Here is a 26,581-nt window from a genome sequence, read left to right on the forward strand (position 1 = left end):
CAAAAGAACGGGGACAAAAAAGGAAGAAAAGACGAAAAGCGGAGGGTAGAGAGAAGAATGGCAGGATCGGCGGTAGTGATGTCAGAGGACGTGCTGGCACGTGCCGAGGGTTCGTCTTCCCATGCCTGCATATGATGCTGACTTTTATGCTCCTTTCCCGATGCATAGAAAGAATAACACCTATTACACCCCTCGCCCCTGCCCCACCTCTGTGTACGGATAAAAGCAGTTCTCCTACTCTTTCATCTCGACCCTACACGTGGCTTCCTCGCTGCGAAGCTAATAATATTAGCTGGATCAAGAAAGCCACGAGAACTACTCAACGAAGTGTCCCGCGGCTCCTGCTGTCACTTCGAGTCTGCTTCACTGACGGGGAGATCAGACCCAGAGTGGTCTCCTTCCTGCACTCGGAGTTAAAAAGACCGATTCTAGTTTTATCGCAGAAGAAGTAGCATAGATATACTGCTTCATCGAGCAAGCCAGAGATGATTTGCAGGGGAAGATAATTGAGATCCAAAGGGAAAGAGCCAGAATGGCATCTTAGCCAGGCAGGACCACTGTACCGTGGTAATCATGATGGTTGATGAGACCTTTCATTTCTTCTGAATATGTCTCTCTTCTGCAATGGCGAAGGAGAATTGATAGATCCGAAGAGATACGTTGTCGTCCACCGCCTGAACAATACTGGATGTGCAAGTGTGCTGGAGCCATGGGGTAGCAGACGATAGCATAACGACATGAGCAGAAGAGTAATTGATCATAATGGAGCTTCTCTTCTCCCAGTAGATAATAAAACGAGTGGTGCTAGATCCACGCCAAAAAAATTAAACAATGATTTGTTTGACAAATAGTCTGTCAACATCGAGAGAATTTTCAAATTAATTATGTTTTAATTTTTTCATTAAGTTAACTGTAAATCTGGAGCAAACGTTATTGATTTGCAGGTTACCAGGTTTTTAGGCGTCCAGGGAAGCCGCCATCCATGGCGATGTTGAGAAGCAAGAACCTTATATGGAAGCTTCAAACTTATCTGAAGAAACACAGAAACAAATTACACAAGTCCAGCTGCAAATGCCAAGAGAAATTAACTTACACCAAGTATCCCAAAGAACCTCTACGACCTCAAACCAGCGACCACTTCATCGATCAAAGAAGAGAAAATCCGTTTTTCGATTTCTATTCCGATTTCAAAACCTTCAGCTTCATAATGTGTCCACCTCCCCAAACCAGTACTCATATCCTTGTCGACAAGCTCATCCACCATCCATTCCGCCATACTTCTCCACCCCAATATCTCTTTGAAAACATCTTCGGCCAACTTTTTACTTCTTACCATTACCATCCACTGTACCCATTGTCTGTAGCCACCTTTCATGTACTGATCATATTTCATGTTCAGGCATTCACTCACGCAGTCAAACAAGGATTTTCTCCTAAGTTTGGCTTCCTTAACCTCCTCGGAGGTGCTTCTCGTCCCAAATTTCTCATTTTCTAATTTTTCAAATAGAGGGGAATCTACAATCTCACGAGTATGACTCGAGCTTGAATCATTAAGCATTATCTCAGCATGAGATATAATAATCCTCACATACTCCATTTCCTGCTTCCCTGTCGCAATGTGGCTTACATCTAGGCTGGCACCCGTTAGCTGCTCTCTGTCAGTGCTCTCACTACATGCAGAAGAAGCCGAATCAGATAACTCCGCCTCAGCTTCCATTACTGCGATTTTCTCTGGGCAACGCAAATCGCCATTACACTGGACTAGCATAGATGAATCCTGCTTGCAACCTGAAAAGAAAAGAAAGAGACCTGACCTGAGCATCAATTGAACTAAAAACTGTTTTACAGTGCAAGTGGAAAACACTAAATCAAAGGTTGTTTGTTTTGATATTTATATTTTACCAATGATGCTCTCGCAACTTTCTGAGGAATTGCAACTTTCACTTGAGAATGAGGCTTCAAGAATTGAAACCGGACTTGGATGTTGATAGTCAAACTCCTTATGAATGTCACTGCTGCTGCTGCTACATTCTGTCATCTTCCCAACACCCTGAAAAGAAACCAAACCAAACCAATTAATTTTGACATTAGTTGTTTCTTTTTCTATATCCTTTCAACTAGGCAATGTGTGTGATCAAAAGTTGTTTCATTGGATACGGCAGCAACTGATAAAGATCTTGTGCAACATCTGACTACCAAGACCATAAACTCTTAGATAACAACCAACCCCTACAAAACTTTTATGACAACCATCTCACAGGCAGAGCAGATCACCATAAAACAAACTTCACAACAAGTCATCACCAAATCTATAGGTAATAGCAGCTTCACATTACTTTCCTCATGCCCAATGTGCAAAGTAGAATTGGTTAAAACTACCTAATAAGATACACTCAAATATTTGTAATTTGACTACAAGTCAAAAATTGGAATAGAAAATTATACTGCAAAACTACATAAGAGCTAGAATGATTTATTGTGAAAAACTAGAAACACTCACAGTCAGACACTCACTCACAGTCAGGCAACAAGCATCAACCCCCACAGCATGAAGTTACAGTTTTATGCATTTTACTACAGTAATATACAACAAAATAACGAAATGCTCAGTACCCTCAGACGGCAGATTGGCTGAATTCAACTGAACCCAGATGAGCCATAAAAACTTGGATCAGAAGCCCAAGTCACAATTTATCTAGAGATAAGCAATATCACAGAATCTGATTTTGCATCATCTACAGCACAAGTTTGCAACAAAAGATGCTAAGTACATCTGAATCTTCTGTAGGATTGTTGTTAGGTTGGGGGAGGTGGGATGCTGCAAGTGGCGGGAAGGTTGAGAAGAAAGAGTATTCACGAAATCACAATCAAAAGAAAATATCAAATAAACTTCTTTTGGAAACATGTTCAAGTGGAAAAGGGAAAAAGAAAAATTTGAGAGAGTGAGAGCTAACAAGACTTGGCTAGGCGTGGCAATCAGGATAGGGTAAAAGGGGTCAGAAGAGAATAATCAAAACTACAGTGGGCAGGTAGGGTTTCGTGAACCTATCCCACCACAAACCTTCCCAAATGACATTTATCCATAACTAAACCAATAAAACATATCTTTATTTTCGAACATTCAATAACTTTATCCATGGGAAGACCATTATGCTTGTATATAACTTAATTATTTACACATCTAACTTAATTCTTTAAAAGTAAATTTATCTTTTACGCAAAATCAAGAATGAGATTCACAAAGCAGACTCTACTTCTGAAGAAACTTAAAAATTAGTGTCCTTCAAGAATTTTTTAGAATACATTGATGCATTTCAAACAAACATTTGCCATAGTTAATAATATAGGTGTAACTTAAACATTATTGCTGTCCAGAAAATTAAAAGCAAGGTCCAGAAGAAGTTCTTTCCACCCTCAAAAGAACTCAAAGGAACTGCATGCAAATTTAACAGTATCACACCCTGCCATCCCACAAGCCCCTAAGTAAAGCAGTATTAACCCCAACCATACTCAACAGATGGCACTTTCCAAATTTCAAAGCAATTCACTCCAAGGTTGAACAGTTTTCTGCAGGAATGACACCGTTCATTATGTCTCTACTTGATCATTTCAGGTGGAAGAGTGTCATTAGCAATTGTGATGCTTTTAATAGACATTTGATTTGATGCATATAATAGACATTTGATTTGATGCATAACCGACAACGAGAAATGTTTTACTAAGTTAAACTCTCAAAAATAAAGATCATATAAAAAAGTTAACAACAGTAACATAAAGCATTTCATAGATAAATAAATGGAACTTGAGATGATAGCAAAGATTAATCTCACAAACCTGCAACTTAAGGTTTGGCATGATTGCCAGACTATCAGTAGAAAAACAACTGGAGTTGGAAGCCCTAATTAACTGTTCATTCTGAGGTAGTAAATTCTTCTTTTCAGAATGCCCTGGAATAGTAGTCACGGTATTAAGAGCAGATATCAGATCCTGCAACATTGATGCAGAAGTTATGGCATTCCCAGTTTTCGTGGTGTCATTGCGGGAAGATTCCAGTCCGGATGTTAGTTCCCGCAGCTTTTGTTCCAAAAGAACACTCAAAGCATCTCCACCTATGACATTCAAACTCAAAGATGATTGTGTCTTGTTTCTTGCGTTATTTTCACCCTTGTCACCTTGAGAGCCCACATAACATAAATTTTCTCTTTTCTCAACCATTTGACCAGAAGACTGAGATCCAGACATCGGTTTCACCATAGGCGATGTGAATGTGAAAGAGACAACATCCATTCCTTTTCTTCCAGAATCTTCAGCACAACTTGTGTGTTCATTTATAGTCACACGGGACTGGCCAGTTTTCTGATCTCTATCCACCAGATTAGTACCAACAAACCCACTTTTTTCACCATGAAAATCTACCTCCACAGCCTGTTTCTTTCGAGGGAGATTCTTTGTCCTGGATGAAGGAAGTTCCTTTTCAGACTCAGGTATCTTCAAGGCTTCCTTCCTGAACCCACCACCTCTGGCATTAACAGGAACCTTATTTAAGGTCTTGCTTCTTCCAGCAGAAGAGTCCCCAGAAAGGACCTTCCTTCCCTTCTGGGTAGAACTTGACGGTTTGTAGGGCGCCTTCTCTCTATTTGTTGCACAATTCTGTTTTAAGTTATTTTGCCTAAGCACAACAGAACCAGAAGACTTATTCTGCTTATTCTTTAAAGTATTTTGTATGTTCTTGGTAGGCTGTTTTGACCTGAAGTCATCCTCTTCCTTCCTACATGATGATGATGAAGATGACCCCTTTGTACCTGAGCTCAAGCCTTCCCTCCTCTGCACATTAACTTTTGCTTGAACAGCAAGAGAAACAGATTTTCCCTTACTCTTGGAACAAGTGGAATGGGTATCTTCCATGTCTGAAGCCCTAAAAACCGGGGTCTCTTCTGACCCATTCCAACTCTTGTTTAAAGACTGACCTTTGAGCATTTTAACAGCATTCGTTTCATCAAGTCTTTTAGATGCTTCTGGAAGTCTCAGTTGCTGCTGGGATGTACATGCATTCTCTTTCAAATCTCTAACTTTAATTGGTACTGAAGAGGACCCCACTACAGGTAGTTTTCCTTTGGAACCTGCTCGAAGTCCTGGCTCTAAAATCTTTGCAGCAGCTTCCATTATATGAGCTGCGCTCTTGGGTGAAATGAACCCCGGGCTCTTAATTGGAGACAAAAGCTTGTGATGGGTAAGTGGCACAGATTTAGCAGATTTTGGGGGTAATGGTTCTGATTGGAACCTCTCAATCAGCCTACTCTGTATCTTCTGTGGCTTGGGCTCCACATTTTCCCGAGAAAAGCCTTCAATTTTACAGGACTGATTAGTAATACAAGTCATTCGATAATCATTGAGAAACTCGTGAGTTTTTCTCTGGTGTTCGGAATCACGAAGAGCTCGGGATTCATAAAGAAGGTTTGAGTGGGGTTCACTGACACTTGATGTAGGCAATGAGTCCAAACCCATGAGCCTAGCAACAACACTAGGAGCTTTAATTCCGGTTACATCATCTGTAACAGAAGAAGCACAACTGTAATCACTGCTTCCCTTGGCAGTTGATACTCCATTTTCGTCATCCTCGAACTGAAACAAACAATTGAACCAAATGAGACAATGCAATATGAAGAGTAATAACCAGAAGTCTGTTATTTTTATTTGTAATAAATGCAAAAGAAGAAGCATGCAAGTAATCACCAGATGAAACCGTGTTATGGGCAAATTTTCATCACGTTTCTTTCCCTGCTTCAACCCATCTGCATGAAATGATAGAAGTAAAGCCAAAAAACACCTAACTCAAAGTTGTAACATGAGAATGCTAAACAAGAAATACAAATAAATAACTGGATAAAATGAAAAATCACCTGGTAAATCTGACTTATTGGCAAATAGCTTCTTCCTTGACTTCCCATTCCAATCAAAAAGTTGAAAGAAGCCTCCGACACCCTTTGAACCTTGCTTTTCTACCCCCATTTTCTCAAAGCCACATCAAGACCGTTTCAATACGGTTGATAAAATCAGTTCCGCTTACTTATATCAGCTCCAGTAACTCATCAAAAATTTCGACCCACATTCTGACAACCAGAAGAAATTTGCATTCATCTACCAAGAACAATGTTTGCTAAAGGTATTGCAGAGACTAATAGCAAAGTTTCAACTAATGGAGGAATAGGACAGCTACAGTCAGATGGAAAGTGCTGATAAAACAAGATACGGGAAATAATGAAGATCATCGAAACTAAACGGAGACGTAACCCATTCAACTGCACAGAAACATCAAAGATCACTATTTCTAACAACAGAAGATAGGTCAAACGACACAGAAAACGGGTAATCTCCAACTTCCGAAGTCAGTGACTTCAATAAACCGAAACCAAAATGCAGCTTTAATCGACTTTTATCGCAACCAAAATCACCATCGGATTCGTTAAAAAGACCGAGAGTCAACTCTATCAGGAATTCAGACCAACTTCTAAACTCGGAAAAGCCCTAGTTTCAAAAGTGAAACGTTCAAAACTACACAAAATTCACATAAATATGCAACAGCAGGAGAAGGTTCTCCAAATCACCCATCAAAACCATCCAATCTCTAACTAACGAAAAGGCACAGAACCGAGATCTCAAGCACCAAACATTACCTCGATTTCTCACTTTGCAATCCATGCTCGGGCAAAAACCGTCCAGCAACGCAAAGTCTAGGTCTACAGGAGAGGAAAAAAGATGTTTCATGAGGAATGCCAGAGGGCCATAAAGGGGTTTTGTGAGCTTGAAAGCTGAGGAGTAGAAGGTGAGCAATAAATGGAGACAGGAAGTGAGACAGTTCTCGCCATTAAAATTTCAAAGCGATTAAAGTAACGAAACAAAATGATGCAAAAGTGGGGAAAAACAGACAAGTTAACGTCTCTCTGAGTCTTGGAGAGGGAGCGATTTCAAATTTCCATATTACAAAGCCCAAAGTCAAACTCCAAAGAGGGGAGCGTATTGCTCCCTACGTGTCCTCGTTTCACTGTTCCAACTAGCGTATACGTTCTCCGAACTCTTGCAGTTAATAAAATCCGGACTGTAAGAGCTTCCAGTGAGAAGCTTAGGAGAAGCGGACCCACGCCGCCCTTTGATGTCAAGTAGATCTACACCACTCATCAATCTTCATGGAATGTTTGACGTGGGGTCAAGTTGAGAGTCGCATGGGCTGCTGACATGCTGTCGGTCGAGGGAATGGGATGGGCCTACATGAAGTTGCCGCATTTGGGCAATACCTGGTCACTCACATCATGCGAAGGGACCACGAGCATGTGACCGCAAACGTGGCAGCCCGTGCGGAGAGACGATGGAATGCAAAGAAACGCGACTCTACCTCGTGATGCTTGCATGTGAATTCCACCGTCAATCATGGGTATCCTAACACATCATTATTCCTTAAACTAGGGGTGGCACTAACCCAATTGGGTTTGAACATCGTTCGATTTCACCTCGAAAAAATTTTGGTTTAGTTTAGTTTTTACCTTAGTTTTGTCAGAGTTGGGTGGTTCCGTCCACTACTGATGGGTTAGGTACTTACTTTTCCGTACTTAATTGATCGATCTTTTGGGTTGGTTAGGCGTTTGACATGGTATTAGAACACATTATGTGTCAGAGCTGGGTGGTTTTATCCACCACTGATAAGTTAAGTAATTAGCTTTCCGTACTTAACAGACCAATCTCTTAGGTTGTATTGAGTAGGCGTTTGACAAGTTTACCTCCGGGTCAAACTTAAAATAAGGTTTTTTAAGTATATCAAACCAAACTTTAATTTGGTCGATAGTTGCTCTTATTTATCTTAAACCTCAAAGATGACCGATCATTCTATCCTTTTGGATTCCTTAACATCTAATGTTGTTGTTTATCAATGGAATAAACATTATTAATGAGGTGTTTGCTCTTTCTTTCATGCCTAATAAACTAGTTATTTTATATTGATATGTTCTATCTCCTCTGTGATACCTTGCAGTTCAATGGTTCCAAGGTTATCACAATATTCTCTTTATTTAATTTTTAAAATTTTATTTTATTTTTTAAGTTTTAAATGTAAGTTAAAGCTTGAAACTCGAGCTCGGATTCAAACTCGATTTCAATTTTTAACTCGAGCTTGAGTGATCAAGCCAAGCGTTCAACTCAACTCAATGCCACCCCTACCTTAAACCCCATTAGTTAATTTTGCTTAACGTCATTAACAAACAAATTAAACTACCAATGTTGAAAATAAATTTTGCAAGGGATTCAATTAAATAGGATGAAAACATAAGAAAATTTACTCATATTTTGGAGTATCTTTGAAATGGTAACCATCGGTATTTGGATTAGCAGTCGCATAATTTTTTTAATAAATTAAAGATCTGTTAAGATCAGAATTAGATCAGTAATCGCATTGCGTCGCACATGGATCGGACCACCAGTGATTGCGGTTGAAAACGAGAAAGAAAGGAATCCCACAGGGGAGGCTTGAAGACATTAAATAAACTTCTAAGAACTTTAAAATTCATGAAAATGGGCTGATGCTCTTGAAGGTCAAATGATTCATCCAGCTTGCTTGTCGGATCTTTCTCAGTAAAAGTTTCACCAAGGATTGAAAGAGTTCCGATCTTGACAGAATCCTGGAAAGGCCGCCTTCTGAGCAGTAATGAGATTTTGATGAAGTCTGCTTTTGAAAAGTCAACTAGAATCCGTTCCTCTCACTGGTACATGATCGCTAGATAATACTCTCAGATACGAATTACCTTTGATTTAATTAAAAAATCATTCGTTTCGATCGGAAATAAGGTCTTTCATTTGCTAAAAGAATCTGCCGAGTTGGGCAGAAGAAGAATATATCTATCATTCGACATCTTTCAAAGAGAAAGGTGTGTAAACAAATCTCTGCAACACCAGATTTTGATGGGTAAATTCTTGAACACTGAAATGTAATAGAGATCGGCTTTCAAGGGGAGGCTGGAATACTGAAATCTAAAATCCTTGATCACATAACGCTGTTTTTCTTACAGCAGAGGTTCCAATAAACTACAGATAAAATAGGAAGGAAAGTGTTGACGAAGAAAATCTCTTTAGTGTGATCCTGTGTTTACCTTCTTTGACGATTATAATTACCGGCTTCAGGGGTTGGAACCCTCCTTCTCTTCCCGTAATCCTCCTCAGAAAACATGTCCTCTCTTATTGCGCCATGAAAAACTCTTTCCCCAAATGAAGTCTTAAGATTCGTGAAGTTTCCCTCTGGGAAGTTTCTCTCAGGCCCCTGTCTTCCTTGTCTCCGATCGTTCACACCTCTCTTCCTGTAGCTCCTCTCCACCTCTCTGTCCTGTTCAAATTCATTACCTGCTATCGACCGTCTCCTTTGAGGTGTCGTCCTCATGGGCTTCATGCTGTCAAGAAATGGTCTAGTTATGTTTTCAATGCTTGAATTGAGACCAGTTGCTACAGTTGAATTACTATCAGCAAAATTCCCCTTCACCATGTCCAGCTCCATGTTAAGCTCATTCAGTTGCCTCCTGGACTGATAACAATTTGACCTCTTCATATTTCTACTATCAGGCTGACGAGAGTTTTGCATCTCTGCCATCAAGGCCATGATGTTTCTTGGTGGATACATCAATGGGGGCACAAGCGCGCTCAGATCTTGTTCTATCGGTTTGCGAGAAACAGAAGTTTGCCCCCGGTGTTCAGGCACATATCTCCCGTTCTTCGTCGGCGGGGGGATCTGTCTTAGGCACCTAAATTTCGGCGGTGAACTCTCTTTTTTTTCGGTCAGGACAATCGCTGCAGGGATATTTTCTTTCAGTTCCTTCTCATCCCTGACCATAGAAATTTAAAATTCTTCAGCTGAAATATGCAGTAAAGAACGGAAACTTTAACAGTAAACTAGAAGTACCCATTACAATCCTCCCTATTACGGAACTTTCAGGAGGTATGACTTGCAAACAGGGATCAAAACAAAGGAGATACGTCTTATGAAGAGGCTCAAAACATAATAGTAATATAAGAAATCGATAGAGACAAGCAGAGGAAGTTGATAATCCTTCATTCTGTCACGACGCTTCAACAGAAAAAGCTGGATAACCCTAAATCATCAATGACGCATAGGAGGGAGGGGCGCATAGGAGGGGCTATGGCGACTTTCAAAAGAGTAATGTCTTAAAAAACAAGGAGTCGATTTCCGCTGTAGATGTAAAAGAACCCCAATTGCTGATCAGCAACTTCCAATGCAATCACGAAAGATCAGTTTTTTTGTCTTTGGATGAGCTCTGTAAATTACCAGGACTCTTTTTCCTTCAAAGATATAGATTATAGCTCCTCTATCAATATAAGAAACAACTCTAACGGCTTAAAAATGAAAAACCACAGGCAGACAATTCATCAACAACGAAGACCCAAGGACTGAGCTCAAGACAATAAAATCTGTTCCAGGTTCAGTTAAAATCCAAACAAGAAACCTATTTCGGAAAGCTAATAGGATCGTTGGTAGTTGGAGGCGAAGAGAAAGAAACCTGGCAACGGCGAATGGAAACAGAAACCCATTTCTTATAGTGCAAGAGGGAAGATTGTACCTGGAAGAGTGGTTCAGTTGTTCGTCGAGTTTACGCCAATCGATACCTTTTTCTTCCAGTACCTTTTCTCTTGGCCTTGCGGATCCGAACGGGTTGGGTCTTTTGCTTGATTTTTCCTTTTCTTCTTCAAGATTCCTTTCTTCCTCCTCAACGTCGTCCGCCCATGAAAACCCAGAGGAGAGCCTGTTCAATGCCATCTCTCTGCGCTCGATGTTCGATACCAACGGCTATTTCCAGGCGTTTGAAATTCGTAAGTCTCAGATTGGGAGAAGGCGGGCGACGAGGTTCTGCTCCTGATAGTGGGGGGACAGTAAGGACCACTGAACTTGTCCCCAGATGTAGGACTCACGTTAAATGGTGGTCGCGCGTCGAAAGAACTTCTGGTCCACCTCTCGTAACTGGATCCAATTTTCTTGGGCTGGATCACTCGTGCTTTGCATTGCCAGAGCCCAAGGCAACGAGACGAGGAATTGGGCCCTTTGCACTTGAAGTTCATACAAAATTACAAGTCAACCTCAATGAAAGTTAATATTATTATATTAACTCAAGAAGAAATGGAACTTAATTGAACCCAATTCAATGTACAAATATTTCCTCCAATATAAATGAGGAAGGAGGGTTTGCATCTTCTCTCTTCCATAGCTAACAACAAGAAAAACCATAACAGGGGTTGAAATATGTTGAAAGAGCATATCGACACAGTGTTCTTACAATATATCAGTGATAGCCACATAAGAAAAATGTATTTGGGGATTACATGGGCTATTGGGTGAGCAAATTTGCAGAAGAAAAAAAATGGTGTTACTGAAAACGAACAATTTATTTATTCATCTGTGCCCTTTTGTTGTTTTTGCGGAAGGAAAGAAAGGGTCTCTCCAACTTTGGTTTTTTTGGCGCGTTGAATTAACTGGATTTAACTTGTTGACCATTTGCAAATTTTGGTAGAGTTTAGAGTCAGGTGGAGAAATCGGGTATGATTGAACTCTTGATCTTATCCAGGTAAGTTATGTTTTCTGCCGAGAGTTCCAAATCAATTTAGAAGGAGCCGTATGGTAGACGGACTTGAAGGATAGCAGCTCCTTTCGCCGGAGATCCGTCCGCTGGGCACTGAGTTAGTAATAAAGTATAGAGGACAACATCCGTACCCGCTACACGGTGTCTCACTCTGGTTTGACTCTGAACTTGGACGTTGCCAAAACTTTGCCATATTAAATGGAAGTTTTATCGTCTCTTGCAAGAAAACCTCGACAACTCTTTTACACGGCTGTGGCCAAAAATTTCATTTCATCGTAATTATGGGCCCGCCGACTCTTTTGAGCCCTGTCCGGCTGTTCCCCATCGAGTTTCTCCTCTGCAACCGCATGCTTGAACGTGACCAGCAACCCATTATCACAAACCTTGTCTACCTTCACACTCTTGGTCGCACTGTTGTTGTCCTTCTCTCTTCCGCTTAAACATATCCACAAACGTTTGGAAGGCACTTCGGGGAGAGAGAGAAATGAAGTACGTCTTGGTGACCGGAGGAGTTGTCAGCGGCCTAGGCAAAGGCGTCACGGCGAGTAGCATCGGGGTCGTGCTAGAAGCTTGCGGCCTGCGAGTTACCTCTATCAAAATTGGTTCTGTTCTCTCTTATTTGCTCCACTTTCGTGTGCTGCGTTCGGTTCTTGCTTGTTATCTGTCTCCGATGGTTGTCTCTTTATGGTGTTCCTATGCGGTATTGCTAGGTGTTTTTTAAATTGCTGATATTCAAGTGTGAGTCTGTTGTATAATTGTATTAAGGAGAGCAGCGGTGCTGGCAGTGTCTTGTGCAAGGTGATGATGCTGTTGTGGTTCTTTTATTTCCAATAAATTAGTGCTTTTTCGAAGTTTCCACTTTAGAAGTACTCAGAGGTTGTTTCCTTGGTTTCATGTGCCGTGCCTGTTTATGCCTCAATTTATTTTGCCTTTATTTGCTTTGGCTTGTACAAGGTCTTCTGAAGACACTTGGAATGTTTTTGCACGCCTGTGTCATTTGAGTTTCGGTTTAGTTTGTATGGTGATATCACTGTCATGTTGTCTCTGCGATCATGCTCTCATGTTTCACAGCTTGTATGCTTTTGACTTTGATCAGTTCCTATTTGTTAGTTTCTTCTCTGGCAGTTCCTCCATTTCTGAGAAAATGTGTGTTCTTTGTTTTGTCTGTTCAAGCATTATTTTGTTCCAATGGGAGACTTTTAATTTCTTCTGTTCTCATACTCTGCAGTTTTGGCTCTCTACTTTTCCTTCCATTAAGTAGTTTTACATTCACTTGTTTTCTTACATTTCCATCTATTTGTTCTGAATCGATGTCTGTTCTGTATGACCTGTAATACCTAGATGCTGGTTCTTTGGTTCGCTATTTCAGCTTTTTTGCTTTGTTTCTTTTCTATTCATCCACCGAATTATAATCTTTAATTAGTGTAAGTTCACATTTTCTTGATCTGAAGATCATATCGGTTTTTGTACTTTCTTTTTTCTCTTTTTATTGAACCAAAATTCCACTTTCTTGTTTGTTTCTGAAACTTATCCAACTTTTGTACTAGTGCAGACCCATACTTGAATATTGATGCTGGTACCATGTCTCCCTTCGAGCATGGGGAGGTTTTTGTCCTTGACGATGGTGGCGAGGTTTACTCTGCTTTCTTTTCACATTTACATGTTTATGCATGTCTCACTCAAGTCTTACTTTGTTGTTTTTTACTGTCAAAAAGGTTGATTTGGATCTTGGAAATTATGAGCGTTTCTTGGATGTGACCCTCACCAGAGACAACAACATTACTACGGGAAAGATCTATCAGGTAGGTGAAACTCTTTTGCCCAAATCGGTGAAGAATTTTTGTTCATGTGCTGCCATGGGGATCTGGAATGATTGTCAGATTCACACGCACACACACACACTATTTTACATAAATGGTTTTTCACATGGGGAACCTAATGGTCCAGTTTGTCCCATGCAAAATAAATGGTCTAAACATGTACAGTCAATGGCTACAAATTGGATGACCATCATCATCATTCTCAAAGACTAATCTGAACTTGTTTTGGGTCAGGGTTTCTATTTTTCATTTACTTAATGGGCTATCGAGGTCTTTAGTACTAGGTGGACCTTAATGTTTTTTTAATGGTTACTCAGCTTGTGATAATATATTCTGTTTTGTCTGCTTTAGTCTGTCCTTGAGAAGGAAAGGAAGGGCGACTATCTGGGAAAAACTGTTCAGGTGATGATAATTATGCACCTTAAGCAGACCAGATGGACTGTTCTTTCTTCTGTTTGGTTATTTTCAAGTACAACCTTTTAGTAGTCACATTTAGGTCTCTTGCAGGTTGTTCCACATATAACCGATGCCATTAAGAATTGGATTGAATCAGTATCCAGTATACCTGTTGATGGAAAAGATGGGCCTGCTGATGTCTGTGTGATTGAACTGGGCGGAACTGTAGGTAACCTGTTGCTATCTTTACACAACAAATGGTTTACTGACTGTCGTCTCAGGCATCTTATTGCAGATTGATAAAAAACTTATTGGCCTAAGGGTAACAACATTTTGACATGTGTATAACTGAAATCTGAATATGTTTTGTGTATAGATTGTTTTAATCTTTTTTTACTTGTAATGCCTGGATCCCAAGAGCCCAAGATACGCAAGGAATACAAGTTGCATGTTCTCTGTTCTCTTTTTTAGCTCTTGTTCATGTTTCTATTAATTCTTCTTGTTCTTGTCTTTCTTTGCCAGGTGATATTGAATCTATGCCTTTCATAGAGGCTTTGCGTCAATTGTCGTTTTCTCTTGGTAAGGCTGTCTACAAAAGGTAACCCATAGTTTTCCTTAAAGTGTTTTTTGTCTTATTGGTGACTATTCTCCTTTTCTCTGCTTCTGTTTTTCTCAGGACAAGATAACTTCTGCCTCATACATGTCAGCCTCATACCCGTGTTGGGGGTAGTGGGTGAGCAAGTAACCTTTCTTGGCTTTGTCTTTACTTCAAAGTCTCTAATTTTAAGTACTTTGGATGTAAGATTGAAAAATATAATCTCATGTGCTCTTGGTCTAATTTCTTAATGGAAAATAAGACTTTTTTTGTCCCTTATTTGGTGTAGAAAACGAAGCCAACACAACATAGTGTGCGGGAATTGAGGGCATTAGGCTTGACACCACATCTCTTAGCTTGCCGCTCAGCTCAGGTTTTTATTTTTCTCCCTATTGTATATTTGTCAGATAATAACTTGGTTGTGAAAGGCTTCAGGGGAAAGGCAAACAAATGTCTTAAGAAGGGAAAACGTTTTTGCTCTTAATATGGAGACAATCTTGGCTTATTTCTTTATCAGTTTTAAAATAGACAACCCTACTAAGAGGTAGAAAGGGGTGAAGTTATTCTGTTCTAATTGTGCTCATGAACAAGTATCCTGTTCCCCTGATTGTTTGAAAAGAGCAGATAAATGAGTCAAATTGTTGGAGCTTTTTAAAATTTCCTTCCTTTTGAGGTCAAACTCTTATTCATTCATATTTCATGGGATAGTATCTGTTGTTTCTCATTTCCATTTGTGAATACACTGATTCCAATATCAAACAGACCTAATATACCATTTATAAGGTGGCTTCCAGTTGATAGTTATTTAGTTCAATTTGTTAGACATTACTTGGTTCTGTTATGATAACTATATTAGTGCAGTTTCAACTACTCTTCGTGATGTCTTGGAAGTTACAAGTGTATGACATGTAATCGATTTAATTAAATTTTAAATTTATTTTATATAAAAAATTTCCTTCCTTTTTTTCTTCTCATTCTTTTAGTTTTCTTTCATTCCTTTTAGTATAGATATTCGTCTACAACTCTAAAATCCTGTTACAGTCTATGATACTTCTCAATGAGCAATTAATTTATTTCAGTTATTTTAAATGTTACTTTGAATTTTTTTTTCTATTTTTAGCATTTTATTTAATTAAAAATTGTTATCAAATCCCAATATTTGTTATTAACTTGGTTTTGCTTGAGCTTTTGTTGTTTTATTCCAGTTCCTAATTCTAGTAATTGCTTGATTTTCACATTGTCATTGGAGTTTTTTGGTTAATTTTCAGCCTTTACAGGAGAGAACAAAGGAGAAACTTTCACAGTTCTGTCATGTCCCTGTCAGTGATTCATGCTGATGTTTGATTTATATATTTTTTTACCTTGTACTCATTTCTATTAATTTGATTCTGTTCTTACACCTTGGTATTCTCATTTGATAGCTTGGGAATATTCTAAATATCCATGATGTTCCAAACATTTGGCACGTTCCCCTCTTGCTTAGGGTAAGTTCTGGGGCATACAGATCCCAATATATGTTGACAAAATTCGAATTTCTGTGTCAATTTGCTTTAATTTTTTCTTAAAGCTTGACTGAATGCTTTTCAGAACCAAAATGCTCATGTTGCCATCCTGAACCAACTTAACTGCCTTGAGTAAGATATATGTAATTTCAAATAATTTATTGTGCTTTGTTCTTTATTTGGAGAAAAAATTCACTTCATGTTGTCCTAGTAATCATCAAAGATCTGTTTCAGCATTGCTGCAACCCCTGATCTGCTAGAGTGGACAAAACGAGCAGAGACTTATGATAATCTCACCAATTCTGTATGTTAAAACCCATAGTTCTTCCTCTTCAAGATTTTTTTTTTTTTTTTGACGAAGATTCCTTTTCAAGAGTTTTAATTCCTTGTAACAGATTTTTCAAGTTTATCTCATGTGTTGTAGGTGAAAATCGCTATGGTGGGAAAATATGTTGGCCTAACTGATTCTTATTTGTCTGTAGTGAAGGTGAAACATCACAATCTTTACTCTGAATATGCTCTTGCAATATTGAATTACTTAATATTGCAACTCAGTTCCTTGTTGAACAATTAAAGTTTACTGTGGTCCATTATAGGCACTTCTGCATGCTTGTATTGCATGCTCTTTGAAGCCGTCAGTACAATGGATTGCTGCATCAGACCTTGAGGATGAAAGTGCAACAGTGGTACTTAATCAATGATTTATTCACTTCAGTAGTGTTTACTGCAAGACTTTATTACTGCATGTCTTATACCTTTTTTATTTTGTTATCCAGACACCGGAGGCACATGTGGCTGCATGGGAAAACCTACGGGTAAAAAAATTTCTGATGGACTTTAGAACAGAAATGCTCCTCATTCCAGTTTTTATTATCACTAAGATAATTATTATTTTATTTATTTTCTGTACCTAATGATTTATAACACCAGAAGAACAAATTTCATTTTGTAAATTTTAATCCTTTAGCTTCTGATCATTTGATAAACTTTCCTATAGATCTTAAACTAGTTATTCAATAAGTGGGATGTTCTCACATTAGATTGACATTATTCTTTTAAATCTGTCACAGACATAGTTCTGAAACCGGTTTGACTAGAGTAGTATATAAAAAAAATTGACTGGACTGAACCTAGCAATCGATTACATATTTCATTCATCTTTCTTGATTCAGACTTGATTGAGTCAACTTAGAGGGGCTTAATAATATTTTATCTAGTTTGTTGCACTTGATCCTCAGTTTTCGGGAAATTGTTATTGACACGATTTACATTTCCAGAGTGCTGCTTGTGTTTTAGTGCCTGGTGGTTTTGGCGATCGAGGAGTTAAAGGAATGATATTGGCTGCAAAATATGCTCGGGAGAATCATGTTCCATACCTTGGCATTTGCCTCGGAATGCAGATCTCAGTGATCGAGTTTGCTAGATCTGTATGCGGCTCTCTCTCATTTTTCCCTCTGAAGCTTCTCTATTATCGTTATTATTTGTTGTGAACATTTTTTGAATAACTATTTTTTATTGATATTATGATCATTATCTTTTAAGGTAATATTTCAAAAAAATCTTCAATGCGTGCAGTATTCTGCTTTGTTTAATTTTTTAATTTATGCCAGGTCTTGGGTTTGGAGAAAGCAAACAGTAACGAGTTTGATAATGAAACACCTGATCCTGTTGTGATCTTCATGCCTGAGGTAGTAGTTTCAATGTTAACAGTTTCACAGAATCAAGCATGCTGTTAGTCTATCCTAAGCCGCCACTGTTAATTGACTTGTGCAGGGTTCCAAAACACACAAGGGAGGTACCATGAGACTTGGATCTCGAAGAACATTCTTCTCGACTCCTGAGTGCATTACATCAAAACTGTAACTACTTTTATTTGTTTATATTCAGTTAGTTTCTGTATAAGCAGCAATTTCGTTTAACCAAATGAGCATCCATAGTTTTGATAACTAGTAGTATATAGTTGGAGCATTGGCGATGAACAACAACTTAGTATGTACAGTTATTTAAGTAAATTATACTACTCATGTTCTCTGCTTCAACTACCGGTTCACTCAAAGTTCTTGGAATCCAATTTGGGATTATTCTCTCAATTGTTTCCGGACCCCTTGGACCCACCATTTGGAAGGTCATACCATTGATGAGACTGGAGAATCTAACAATTATTCTGGACAAGTTTGCTTTGTTTTCTTGATCTGCTTCTCATGTTACTGACGAGTTTCTATGCTTTTTCAGATACCAAAGGCCAGTCTATGTGGATGAACGGCATCGTCATAGATACGAGGTAGTCCCTGATTGTAACGTTGTCAAAAACTAGTTCTTTTATTATTTATATCTGTCGATATAACGAAAAGCTAATAAGCTTATGCTGCAGGTGAATCCGGAAATGATAGAAAAATTCGAAGAGGCAGGTCTAAAGTTTGTTGGTAGGGATGAGACTGGAAACAGGATGGAGGTAATCACTAGGACCACACTGCATATTTCAAATTTGCACTTCTATGCATTGTAAAACTTTTAGTGATTGTTATTTGATTCACAAGCAGATTCTAGAGTTATCTGGTCATCAATACTATGTGGGAGTGCAGTTTCATCCGGAGTTCAAATCTAGACCAGGGAAGCCTTCTGCTCCATTTTTAGGTATTGTTGATCAATTATTGAGATTTGATCTGATTATGAGTGGCTTTAGTTTATTAATTTCACTCAAAAATGTTTTTCCTGTGCAATTGTAGGGCTTATATTGGCTGCAACGAGGCAGTTGCAGGCACATTTGAGGGAAAGAAACAGTGTGAGCACATCTTCAGGCTCTTTCGCATAGAATAATTACTTTAAAAAAGTTGATGAACAATTGTTGCAATTCTTGTCTGTCTCGCAAGACGAAGTTGGTGAAGCTGTCAATCGATGTTGTAGCTACTGTGGGTCTGGGACAGCTAACATGCGTGTCTAAAGAAAACTAAAATTTTGACAGGGCAAGTTCCTCTGTACTGGAGCTGTCCCCGGCTATTTAAAGTGGCAAAATTCCATTTCAGTAAATTCACTACGGTATGCCTATTTGGCTTTAGCTAGCTTGTGTCTAAGGATGAAGTTCAACATGGCTCCATAATCAGAGCTTTTCTTGGACTTGCTGATTGCTGAACGACAAGATCCATCAGCTGGAATTGTCGAGCTTTGGAATGGAAATGCGAAAAAATTGGGTAGTCTGGATTCAGGATATGGGAAAATGAACAAAGGGGAGTAGTTAACATTGAAGTTGAAGTTGAAGGTAGATTTCAAATTCAAGGCAATGATATGATTCAACTTCAACTCTTTTACTTCTGGGTGTTAGAGTTTAAGTGGACGGTAAACAGATTCCAATATATGATATAAACAAGAGAATGGGTAATTTGTTATTAATATATTAATATATTAAATAATAAAATATTGTATTATATTAATTAATAATTATAGTTTATAATAATTACGTGTGACTAGAATATGTTATAAAAAAAAACAAAAAATAATATAAGCGATTATGATAAATAAATAAATTATTTTTTAATAACATAAGATATATTTTAATATTAAAAAATATTATTTTAATTATAGTAATAAAAAAGAAATATAATGAAGTTATAATACTGGTTTAATGTTAGGAAAAATTAAATCACAGTGTCATCTTCCTCACAGTGTTGGTGGGAGATGATAGTAGGTCACCAGGCAATGGAGACAGATGTGGTACTCCTACTCCTGTGTTTTGCGATGGAGGCTTGACGATGGTGGTTCTGTGACGGAGACCGAGAGGGAGAATATAAAAGGAAAAAAATTCGGGGAAGGAGGGCTTAGAAGGGAGAAGAAGCCGAAAGGGAGAAGAGAGCAAGAGAGGGAGACGAGAGTGGGAAAAGGGAGTCGAAGCCGAGAGGGAGAAGAGATCGGGAGAAAAAAATTTGGGAGAGGAACGTAGAGAGGGAGAACAAAGCACAAATGAGGGAAAAGATTTCGGGTAGGGGAGGCAAAAACGCGTCCCGCGCAAGGCTTCAAACGAAAGATTTGAAAAATCCGGCTGAAACCAAATTCCACCATTTTAGCCTGAATAGATGACATGCTGTTTTCAAACGAGTGCTAGCATCATTCACCACTAATGGCCTAATAGAATGAATTAAATAATGAACATCAATTTCATTTCAAGTTTATTGACTAACCCCCCAAAAATGGCAGCAAAAAACCTCAGCTCTTATTCGAAATACAGCAATACTCGATCAAAAGCTTCCTCAAGAAAGCTTTTAGTATTTACAGGAAAGCCGCAGCCAAAAAGAATCCTGACATACTAATAAAGGAATAAATATAGCAACAAATTTCTGAAGCTGTTCTTCAGTTCGCTCCTCTAGAGATCATCTCATGGTACTGCAAATAAGAAACCTGCCGTTGCAGCTTCATCTGCTCGTAGAACTTCGCGATGAATTCCTCCGCCTTATTGTCAATCCCTTCGTCTCCGCCTGCCGCCTCGTTGCTTATCTCCTCGCTATCAGCTTCCTCGGGATATCTTTCTTCGTCCTCTTCATTCCTAAAGAAGCCGATTTCCCTGTTGTAAAAATCCTCGTCTTCATTAAAGTCCACAGGTGGGTTTATGCAGGGAATGCGAGGGAAGTACTTGAGTCTCGTCGACCCAGTCTTGTGCAATTTGAAATGGAAGATGGGTGTTTCATCGAAAGAGAACTGTCGCTCTTGATATCGAATAGACTCATGGGTGGCTGCGCGGAGGCTCTTGACATAGTTTGGGATGAGATCCACCATGAAGTTGCGCTTGAATATACCGCCTTTACGAGCCCAGAACAAGGCTAGACGGATCAGATTCCACGCTCGATCAGCCAATGCTGATTTCCTCTTCCCCATTTTGATACTCGAACTAGACCCTTCTTCTAAAAACAGTAGAGTTTGGACTGAACCGAGCTGTGGTGGTAGCTTCAGTATACAAGATTGCTCGACGTCGATGATCGTCGCTGAGAGAATTTGATGATGAAGAGAAGAAGGCGATGGCCTTTATATACACTCCTTCGGTCCTTCCCACGCGGTCTCCAGAAGAGAGAGAGTGACAGGTTAGGTTTGGTGAGCGAGAGAAAAGCTAAAAACAAAAGCGACTCGTAGCGGCGCAGACTCTCGTACGCGGATAATCATTTACGGTTTACAAAAGCGCCCAGCAGATCTGAATTTAAAATAAAAAAACGATCCCCTGATTGGCTCAGATGAGATGTTTGTTGGATGTTTCTGTTTATCACCTTTGTATACTAAAAAAGGAAGAAGACTTTGTTGGCTTTAGGCCATTAAAATGGATCTTACTCTTGCGTTACCATTAAAAAAGTCACGATCAGAGCTAAGAATCCAAAGCTCGGATTCAGTGAAGTTTCCGCGAAACAAATCCTTGATTCTGAGACCTCAAACCGTGTCCAGTCCTTCCGTTTTTTCTACGGAAACCCTGTCGTAGTTTAGTTTCATCATCTTCCATTTAGCTGTAAAAGACTAATCATCAAGAAAAAGCATCAAACACGAAATGGGTCCTATCTCCACGCCGGGTGGATCCATTCAAACCAGTACAGAGGCTCCATGAACGGCACATGTGAGTATTAAATAAACCAAAAAGAATTGAAGACAGAAACAAGTTCAAAAGTATTGAACAGAAATTCTGTGGAGCGACAACTGGACAGACCAGACCGTTTTCTTAACAAAAAATTAAAAATCAGGGTGTCGCGCCCCACGTCTCCCATGCTCTGATTGTTACGGAGAACTGAGACACGGAGAAAGAGGAGAAAGGGAGATGAAACTTCAAAGTTGGAAAAGGCCGAATTTTCCGATTCTGCTACTCACGCAACACATCTGAAAGGCTTTAGCTTGCGCCCTCGCTCTCGCTTCTTCTTCCATGGTAGTAGAATGTGGAAGACGTTTTCCTACTTTTCCCACGGTTTGCAATACTTAGCGGATAAGCAAAGGAGCAACTGCAGCTCATTTTCTTCCAGATGATCTGCTCTCACGTTATCGGATTATTTTAAAAGTTTGCAGGGAATTCGTTGCAAACTCAGAAATTTTCAATCAAAATGAAATCAAGGACAGAGACTCTTAACGATATCAAGCTGTGCAAGCTCTTGCTTGCGGCGCTATACATGGAGCTTGTGTCGGAAGCCTTTTGGAAACCAGAATAAATTCTACTACAGAAGAAGAAGGTTAGTTTGTAATTTTAAAAGATGGTTGGCTAATATATATTTACCATTTATTTATATTATAAAATTTTAATAATTATATTTCATATATAAAAATTAGTATATTAAATAAATAATATAAAATCATCTAAAATTTTAAGAATTTTTTTATTTTTAAGTATATATTTTAATTTTTTATTTACCCTTAACGTGCGTCCTTGTTCTTCGCTCTTCTCGTCGTGGATTGTGGACGGGCAGGCCCACCCAGAGGAAGGCAACCCGGCAAAGAGGAGCGGTTTCTCGGCACAGACCAGAGTCGCCTCCACGCTCGAAATCCGCGGAGCAAACGGTTTCGCCCACCAGAACCGCCGCGACTCTTGCTTTCTCCGACCATCTGCCCCAGCCAACCCACACCAGACGCATCTAAACCTATATTTGGACACTCTCCACCAACTTCGCTCTTCTTCGTCAGACAAATTGCCGACACGGAAGAGGCGCCTCTGAGAAATCAAATGACCTTTATAACCTCCTATAATTTCTCTATGACATCCTGACAGACCATAAATGGAAAACATAACTGTATTTGGCCTGGGTAATGTTGTCATTACGTCTCAAAGGCAGAATATTCCGAGCTCGATGGCGGTTACGTCATGGACTCGCTATGCATGCCCGTACTCTGCTATATAATCTCCTGAGCCTGAAGATGGTTTCTCAACGACAGTCCTCGCTCACGTCCTGCTTTAACGCAGGGCCTTGGGCGGTAAATAGCCACGCACAGAAACCATTTGTGTTTCTGAGAGCGTTCTTTGGCTTCTTCTGCACTAGCGGGATTTACCTTCCTTTCCACCTGAAATGGAGAATCTACCAGTGGAGGAGAAGTCCGTCGATGGCAACGACAAGAAAGTCCTCAAGAGCTCCCCGAAAAAAAGTGGCGCCAGGAACATACTGCGAGTGGCGCTTTACATGCTCCGCCGAAGGTCCAACCGGAAAGCCGGAGGCTTACCGATCCAAGTCGCCAGTCGGAAGGGGTTCTGGAAGAACTTAATGGCCGCGGTTCGTCCCTTGGGCCTTGAAGACCAGCCCCCGCTGCCGTTGATCGGAGGCGAGAGCCCCGTTCCCCCAACGATCGAGGCTTTCCATGACCTGCAGGTTCCGCCTTCACCTAAAACCTCATTGCATCTCGGGTGCTCCTCCGACGACAACGATGCCATGAGCCGTTACGCCTCAGCCCAGGACCTGAAGCAGCTTGACAACAGCGGGGATGAAGAGCAGGAGGTTCATGGGGAAGGAGATGAAGCCATTGACAACCTCGCTGAGGAGTTCATCGCCAAGTTCTACGAGCAAATCAGGCTCCAGAGGATGGAATCGATAAATAACCGACTCGATGAATCGAAGGAGGAGGAGATGAGTGCAACGACTGCAAATTAATTAAAGCTAATTTTTACGAACGAATGGGTGGCGTCCGTGTACGTCCAAGTATGGATTAATTTACACTTGTCTGTGATTCTCTTCCCTTCTCGTCGTCTTCTTCTTCTTCCTCCTTTTCCTTTTGGTTTTCCCATATAATTATCGCTTACCTAGCGGCCATTGTTGATAGAGAGAAGCTAGCGGAGAGGAGCCCAGTTAATTGGTTCGACACGATAATTCCAGAAATAAATAACTATGTCTATGTCTAATCTGTATCTGTGATTCTTTGGCAGCCTTTTGTTAGGTCTTGGCTTTTGAATATTTGAGAGGATGTAATTGGGAGATATATTCAAGATCAATTAGAATTTTAATTTTCCTGTTCAATTTAAGAGAATAATTTGCTTAGAAAATAAAAAGATGGGTTTTTTATATTTTTTTATACTTTGTGGACTTCAAAAAAAAAAAAAAAAGAAGGAATTTAGTCTGGTTCTATCATTTTTTAAAACCCAGGTTAGGTTCGACCCGAGTCCGGACCTATCCAAAATAGAAAGGACCCAATTTTTTTTAATTATAACCTCTCTTTGTTGTCATATTTTATTAAACACAATTCAATCATCTTTAAATAATATTTAAGTATTTCATATTTTAAGTTTATAAATAATTTTAATAAATTTAAAATTTTAAAAATTAAAGCTTTAAACTACTATTTTATTTACCACTCTATCCATTTTTAATCAGTAGATAGCCGTATCGCATGTTTCGACTTTTTGTATTGTATCAATTGTGATACATCACATTGTCTTTTTTCTTCATTTTAGACATATGAAAGCTAGTATTATTACTGAATTTTATTAAACATAATTTTAATAAAGTGTACCATAAGTACCAATTTTTGTATTTCAACTTATTATGATTGAGGTTTCTTTAAAATGGACTAAAACCAACATGGATATTGAGCTTTTAAAGGGGCTTGTATTAGGGGTGGCATCGAGCCGAGCCGAACCCGAACCTGCTTATGTTCGAGTCGAGCTTGATTTAAATATTTCGAGCCGAGCTTTGACCCGAGCCTCGTCTCGAGCCTAAAATTATTATCGAGCTCGAGCCCAACGAGTTCGAGCCGAGCTCGAGCCTCAACATACATTTAAAATTTTTCAAAAAATATATATCGAATAAAATGTATATAAAATTATGCATACATTTTACATAAATTTGGGCATGATCTCTACATAAAATTGGGCATAACTTATATATATAATATGTGTATAAGATTGGGCATAACCACTACTTAAAATTGAGCATTATCTATATATATAATACTTGTATAAAATTCGGCATGACCTCTACTTAAAATTGGGCATAATTAATATACATAATACCTGTATAAACACTCCATAAAATTGTCTATACATTCCATAAACACTTCATGAAATTGTTTATACACTCCATAAAATAATCTAAACACTCCATACACTGCATAACAGTATAAATAAACTTCATACAATAATCAAACACAACAAAATTAAATAAAATATCACTATCAATTTACAATCACCCAAATAAAAACTATAAATCCTTTAAATAAAATCTTATTACTATTACTAACTTACTAGAAAATTACAAGAAATATTTTAAATTTTTCTTAGGAAAGTTAAATGGACCTCTTATTGCCTTTTCTAAGGAAATAAATAAAAATTAATAATTAATCTAATATATTATTATACTTATCGATAAATTTTTAATCACATAAAATGTCAAACACAAAATTGCTATGAAAATTGCATCATGCTCAAAGTATTATATCATCAACTGTCAAATACTTATTCAAAACTTTTCTATATGGTTTTCTAACCCATCTTGGCAAGAAAATCTTACGTGGAAAATTATATGATTTTTTAAAAAGAATTTATAATTAGAAAAATATTTTGAAAAAATATGAGGCACTAATGGTCCCTATATTTCTATTAAAAATGTCTTTTCAACATTTATTGAAAAAACCACTAATAGTCTCTAGAAACTTATTTCTACTAAAATATCTTTTCAATTTATTTAAGAGCCATGAGGAAGGGACAAAGAGTTTTTTTTTCCTTGTTTATGATCTCACACGTAGGGGCGGCTTTGAATAAATTATATATAAAATTATGCATACATTTTAAAAAAATATAATGATAGGGGAGGTTCAGGATTGAATTTCAATAATGGATTAAAATGCACCAATATTAATATTTTTTACTCCAATTGTTGTCGAGTTTGTTTTGTAATTTTTGAATCTGGCCATAATTTATTATGGCTTCCTTAGTGCCCCTAGATAAAAATTTATATTCTAGGAAAAACTAAAAATATTTTTCCTATGTTACATATTCCCAAAAAACCTTTAAATAAAATCTTATTACTATTAGTGACTTATTAGAAAATTACAGGAAATATTTTAAAATTTTCTTAAGAAAGTTAAATGGACCTTTTATTGTCTATTCTAGGGAAATAAATAAAAATTAATAATCAATCTAATATATTATTATACTTATCGATAAAATTTTAATTAAATAAAATATCAAACACAAAATTGCAATGAAAATTGATTCATGCTAAAAGTATTACAGCATCAACTGTTAAATACTTATTCAAAAATTTTCTATACAGTTTTCTACCCCATATTGGTACGAAAAATCTTAGAAAATTATATGATTTTTAATAAAAAAATTCAATTAAAAAAATATTTAAAAAAACATGAGACACTAATAGTTTATAGAAAATTATTTCTATAAAATTTATTTTTAATTTTTTCCAGAGGAAACTTTTTTTTTTTATTTTGTGATCTCGCACGTGCGAAATTGCAAGTGTGAGATCATCTTCTCGCGAGGAAGGGGGAGATTATTTCTCCCTTGTTCTAGTTTTTCGCCGAGACGACGCGGAGGGAAGGGGGTTACGACACCGGGGAGGACATATCGTCGGGGATGATGGCCACGTTGGAGTCGGCGGCGACGGAAGCGGCGGTGACGGAAGCGGCGACGACGGAAACAGAGGCGACGGTGAGGAGAGGAAGAAATCGAACGGACGACCACAAAGACGGCCGGCGAAC

At 38.5% G+C, this 26,581-nt stretch overlaps 5 protein-coding genes across 6 annotated transcripts; 2 read left to right on the forward strand and 3 right to left on the reverse strand.

Annotated features, from left to right (window-relative positions):
* Positions 1 to 947: 947 nt before the first annotated feature.
* On the reverse strand, positions 948 to 6,930 carry LOC137956614 (uncharacterized). Its single transcript, XM_068804172.1, has 6 exons — positions 6,675 to 6,930; positions 5,901 to 6,110; positions 5,734 to 5,792; positions 3,835 to 5,622; positions 1,903 to 2,050; positions 948 to 1,788 (listed from the first exon to the last, which is right to left on the reverse strand). Exons 2-6 carry the CDS (start codon positions 6,007 to 6,009, stop codon positions 1,115 to 1,117), a joined length of 2,778 nt encoding a protein of 925 aa, XP_068660273.1. The 5' UTR covers positions 6,010 to 6,110; positions 6,675 to 6,930; the 3' UTR covers positions 948 to 1,114.
* A 2,079-nt stretch (positions 6,931 to 9,009) lies between these two features.
* LOC137956726 (uncharacterized) lies at positions 9,010 to 10,888 on the reverse strand. The gene is made up of 2 exons (XM_068804320.1): positions 10,611 to 10,888; positions 9,010 to 9,857 (listed from the first exon to the last, which is right to left on the reverse strand). The coding sequence occupies exons 1-2, from the start codon at positions 10,805 to 10,807 to the stop codon at positions 9,131 to 9,133; spliced, it is 924 nt and encodes a 307-aa protein (XP_068660421.1). The 5' UTR covers positions 10,808 to 10,888; the 3' UTR covers positions 9,010 to 9,130.
* A 731-nt stretch (positions 10,889 to 11,619) lies between these two features.
* Positions 11,620 to 18,992, forward strand: LOC137955435 (uncharacterized). Of its 2 annotated transcripts, none has more exons than XM_068802371.1 (22): positions 11,620 to 12,226; positions 13,177 to 13,256; positions 13,340 to 13,426; positions 13,796 to 13,846; positions 13,952 to 14,069; positions 14,363 to 14,419; positions 14,517 to 14,581; positions 14,725 to 14,808; positions 15,704 to 15,754; positions 15,857 to 15,919; positions 16,023 to 16,069; positions 16,172 to 16,241; positions 16,362 to 16,424; positions 16,534 to 16,623; positions 16,714 to 16,752; positions 17,215 to 17,364; positions 17,548 to 17,625; positions 17,711 to 17,796; positions 18,170 to 18,218; positions 18,309 to 18,389; positions 18,478 to 18,571; positions 18,664 to 18,992. In XM_068802371.1, the coding sequence occupies exons 1-22, from the start codon at positions 12,109 to 12,111 to the stop codon at positions 18,747 to 18,749; spliced, it is 1,707 nt and encodes a 568-aa protein (XP_068658472.1). In that variant the 5' UTR covers positions 11,620 to 12,108; the 3' UTR covers positions 18,750 to 18,992. The 2 variants fall into 2 exon arrangements, with proteins under 2 accessions (XP_068658472.1, XP_068658473.1); XM_068802372.1 differs by lacking the exon at positions 11,620 to 12,226 and adding an exon at positions 12,410 to 12,422.
* A 1,149-nt stretch (positions 18,993 to 20,141) lies between these two features.
* On the reverse strand, positions 20,142 to 20,800 carry LOC137956848 (uncharacterized). Its single transcript, XM_068804493.1, has 2 exons — positions 20,327 to 20,800; positions 20,142 to 20,234 (listed from the first exon to the last, which is right to left on the reverse strand). Exons 1-2 carry the CDS (start codon positions 20,798 to 20,800, stop codon positions 20,142 to 20,144), a joined length of 567 nt encoding a protein of 188 aa, XP_068660594.1.
* Positions 20,801 to 22,950: 2,150 nt separating this feature from the next.
* LOC137956855 (uncharacterized) lies at positions 22,951 to 23,526 on the forward strand. The gene has a single exon (XM_068804505.1). It carries the CDS (start codon positions 22,951 to 22,953, stop codon positions 23,524 to 23,526), a length of 576 nt encoding a protein of 191 aa, XP_068660606.1.
* The last annotated feature ends 3,055 nt before the right edge of the window (positions 23,527 to 26,581 follow it).

The sequence above is a fragment of the Aristolochia californica genome, unplaced genomic scaffold (genome assembly GCF_029961685.1).
Source record: "Aristolochia californica isolate CCGP_79_NKW_82.1479 unplaced genomic scaffold, dmAriCali1.0.hap1 SCAF_2, whole genome shotgun sequence".
In the NCBI taxonomy this organism is placed as follows: Eukaryota; Viridiplantae; Streptophyta; class Magnoliopsida; order Piperales; family Aristolochiaceae; genus Aristolochia; species Aristolochia californica.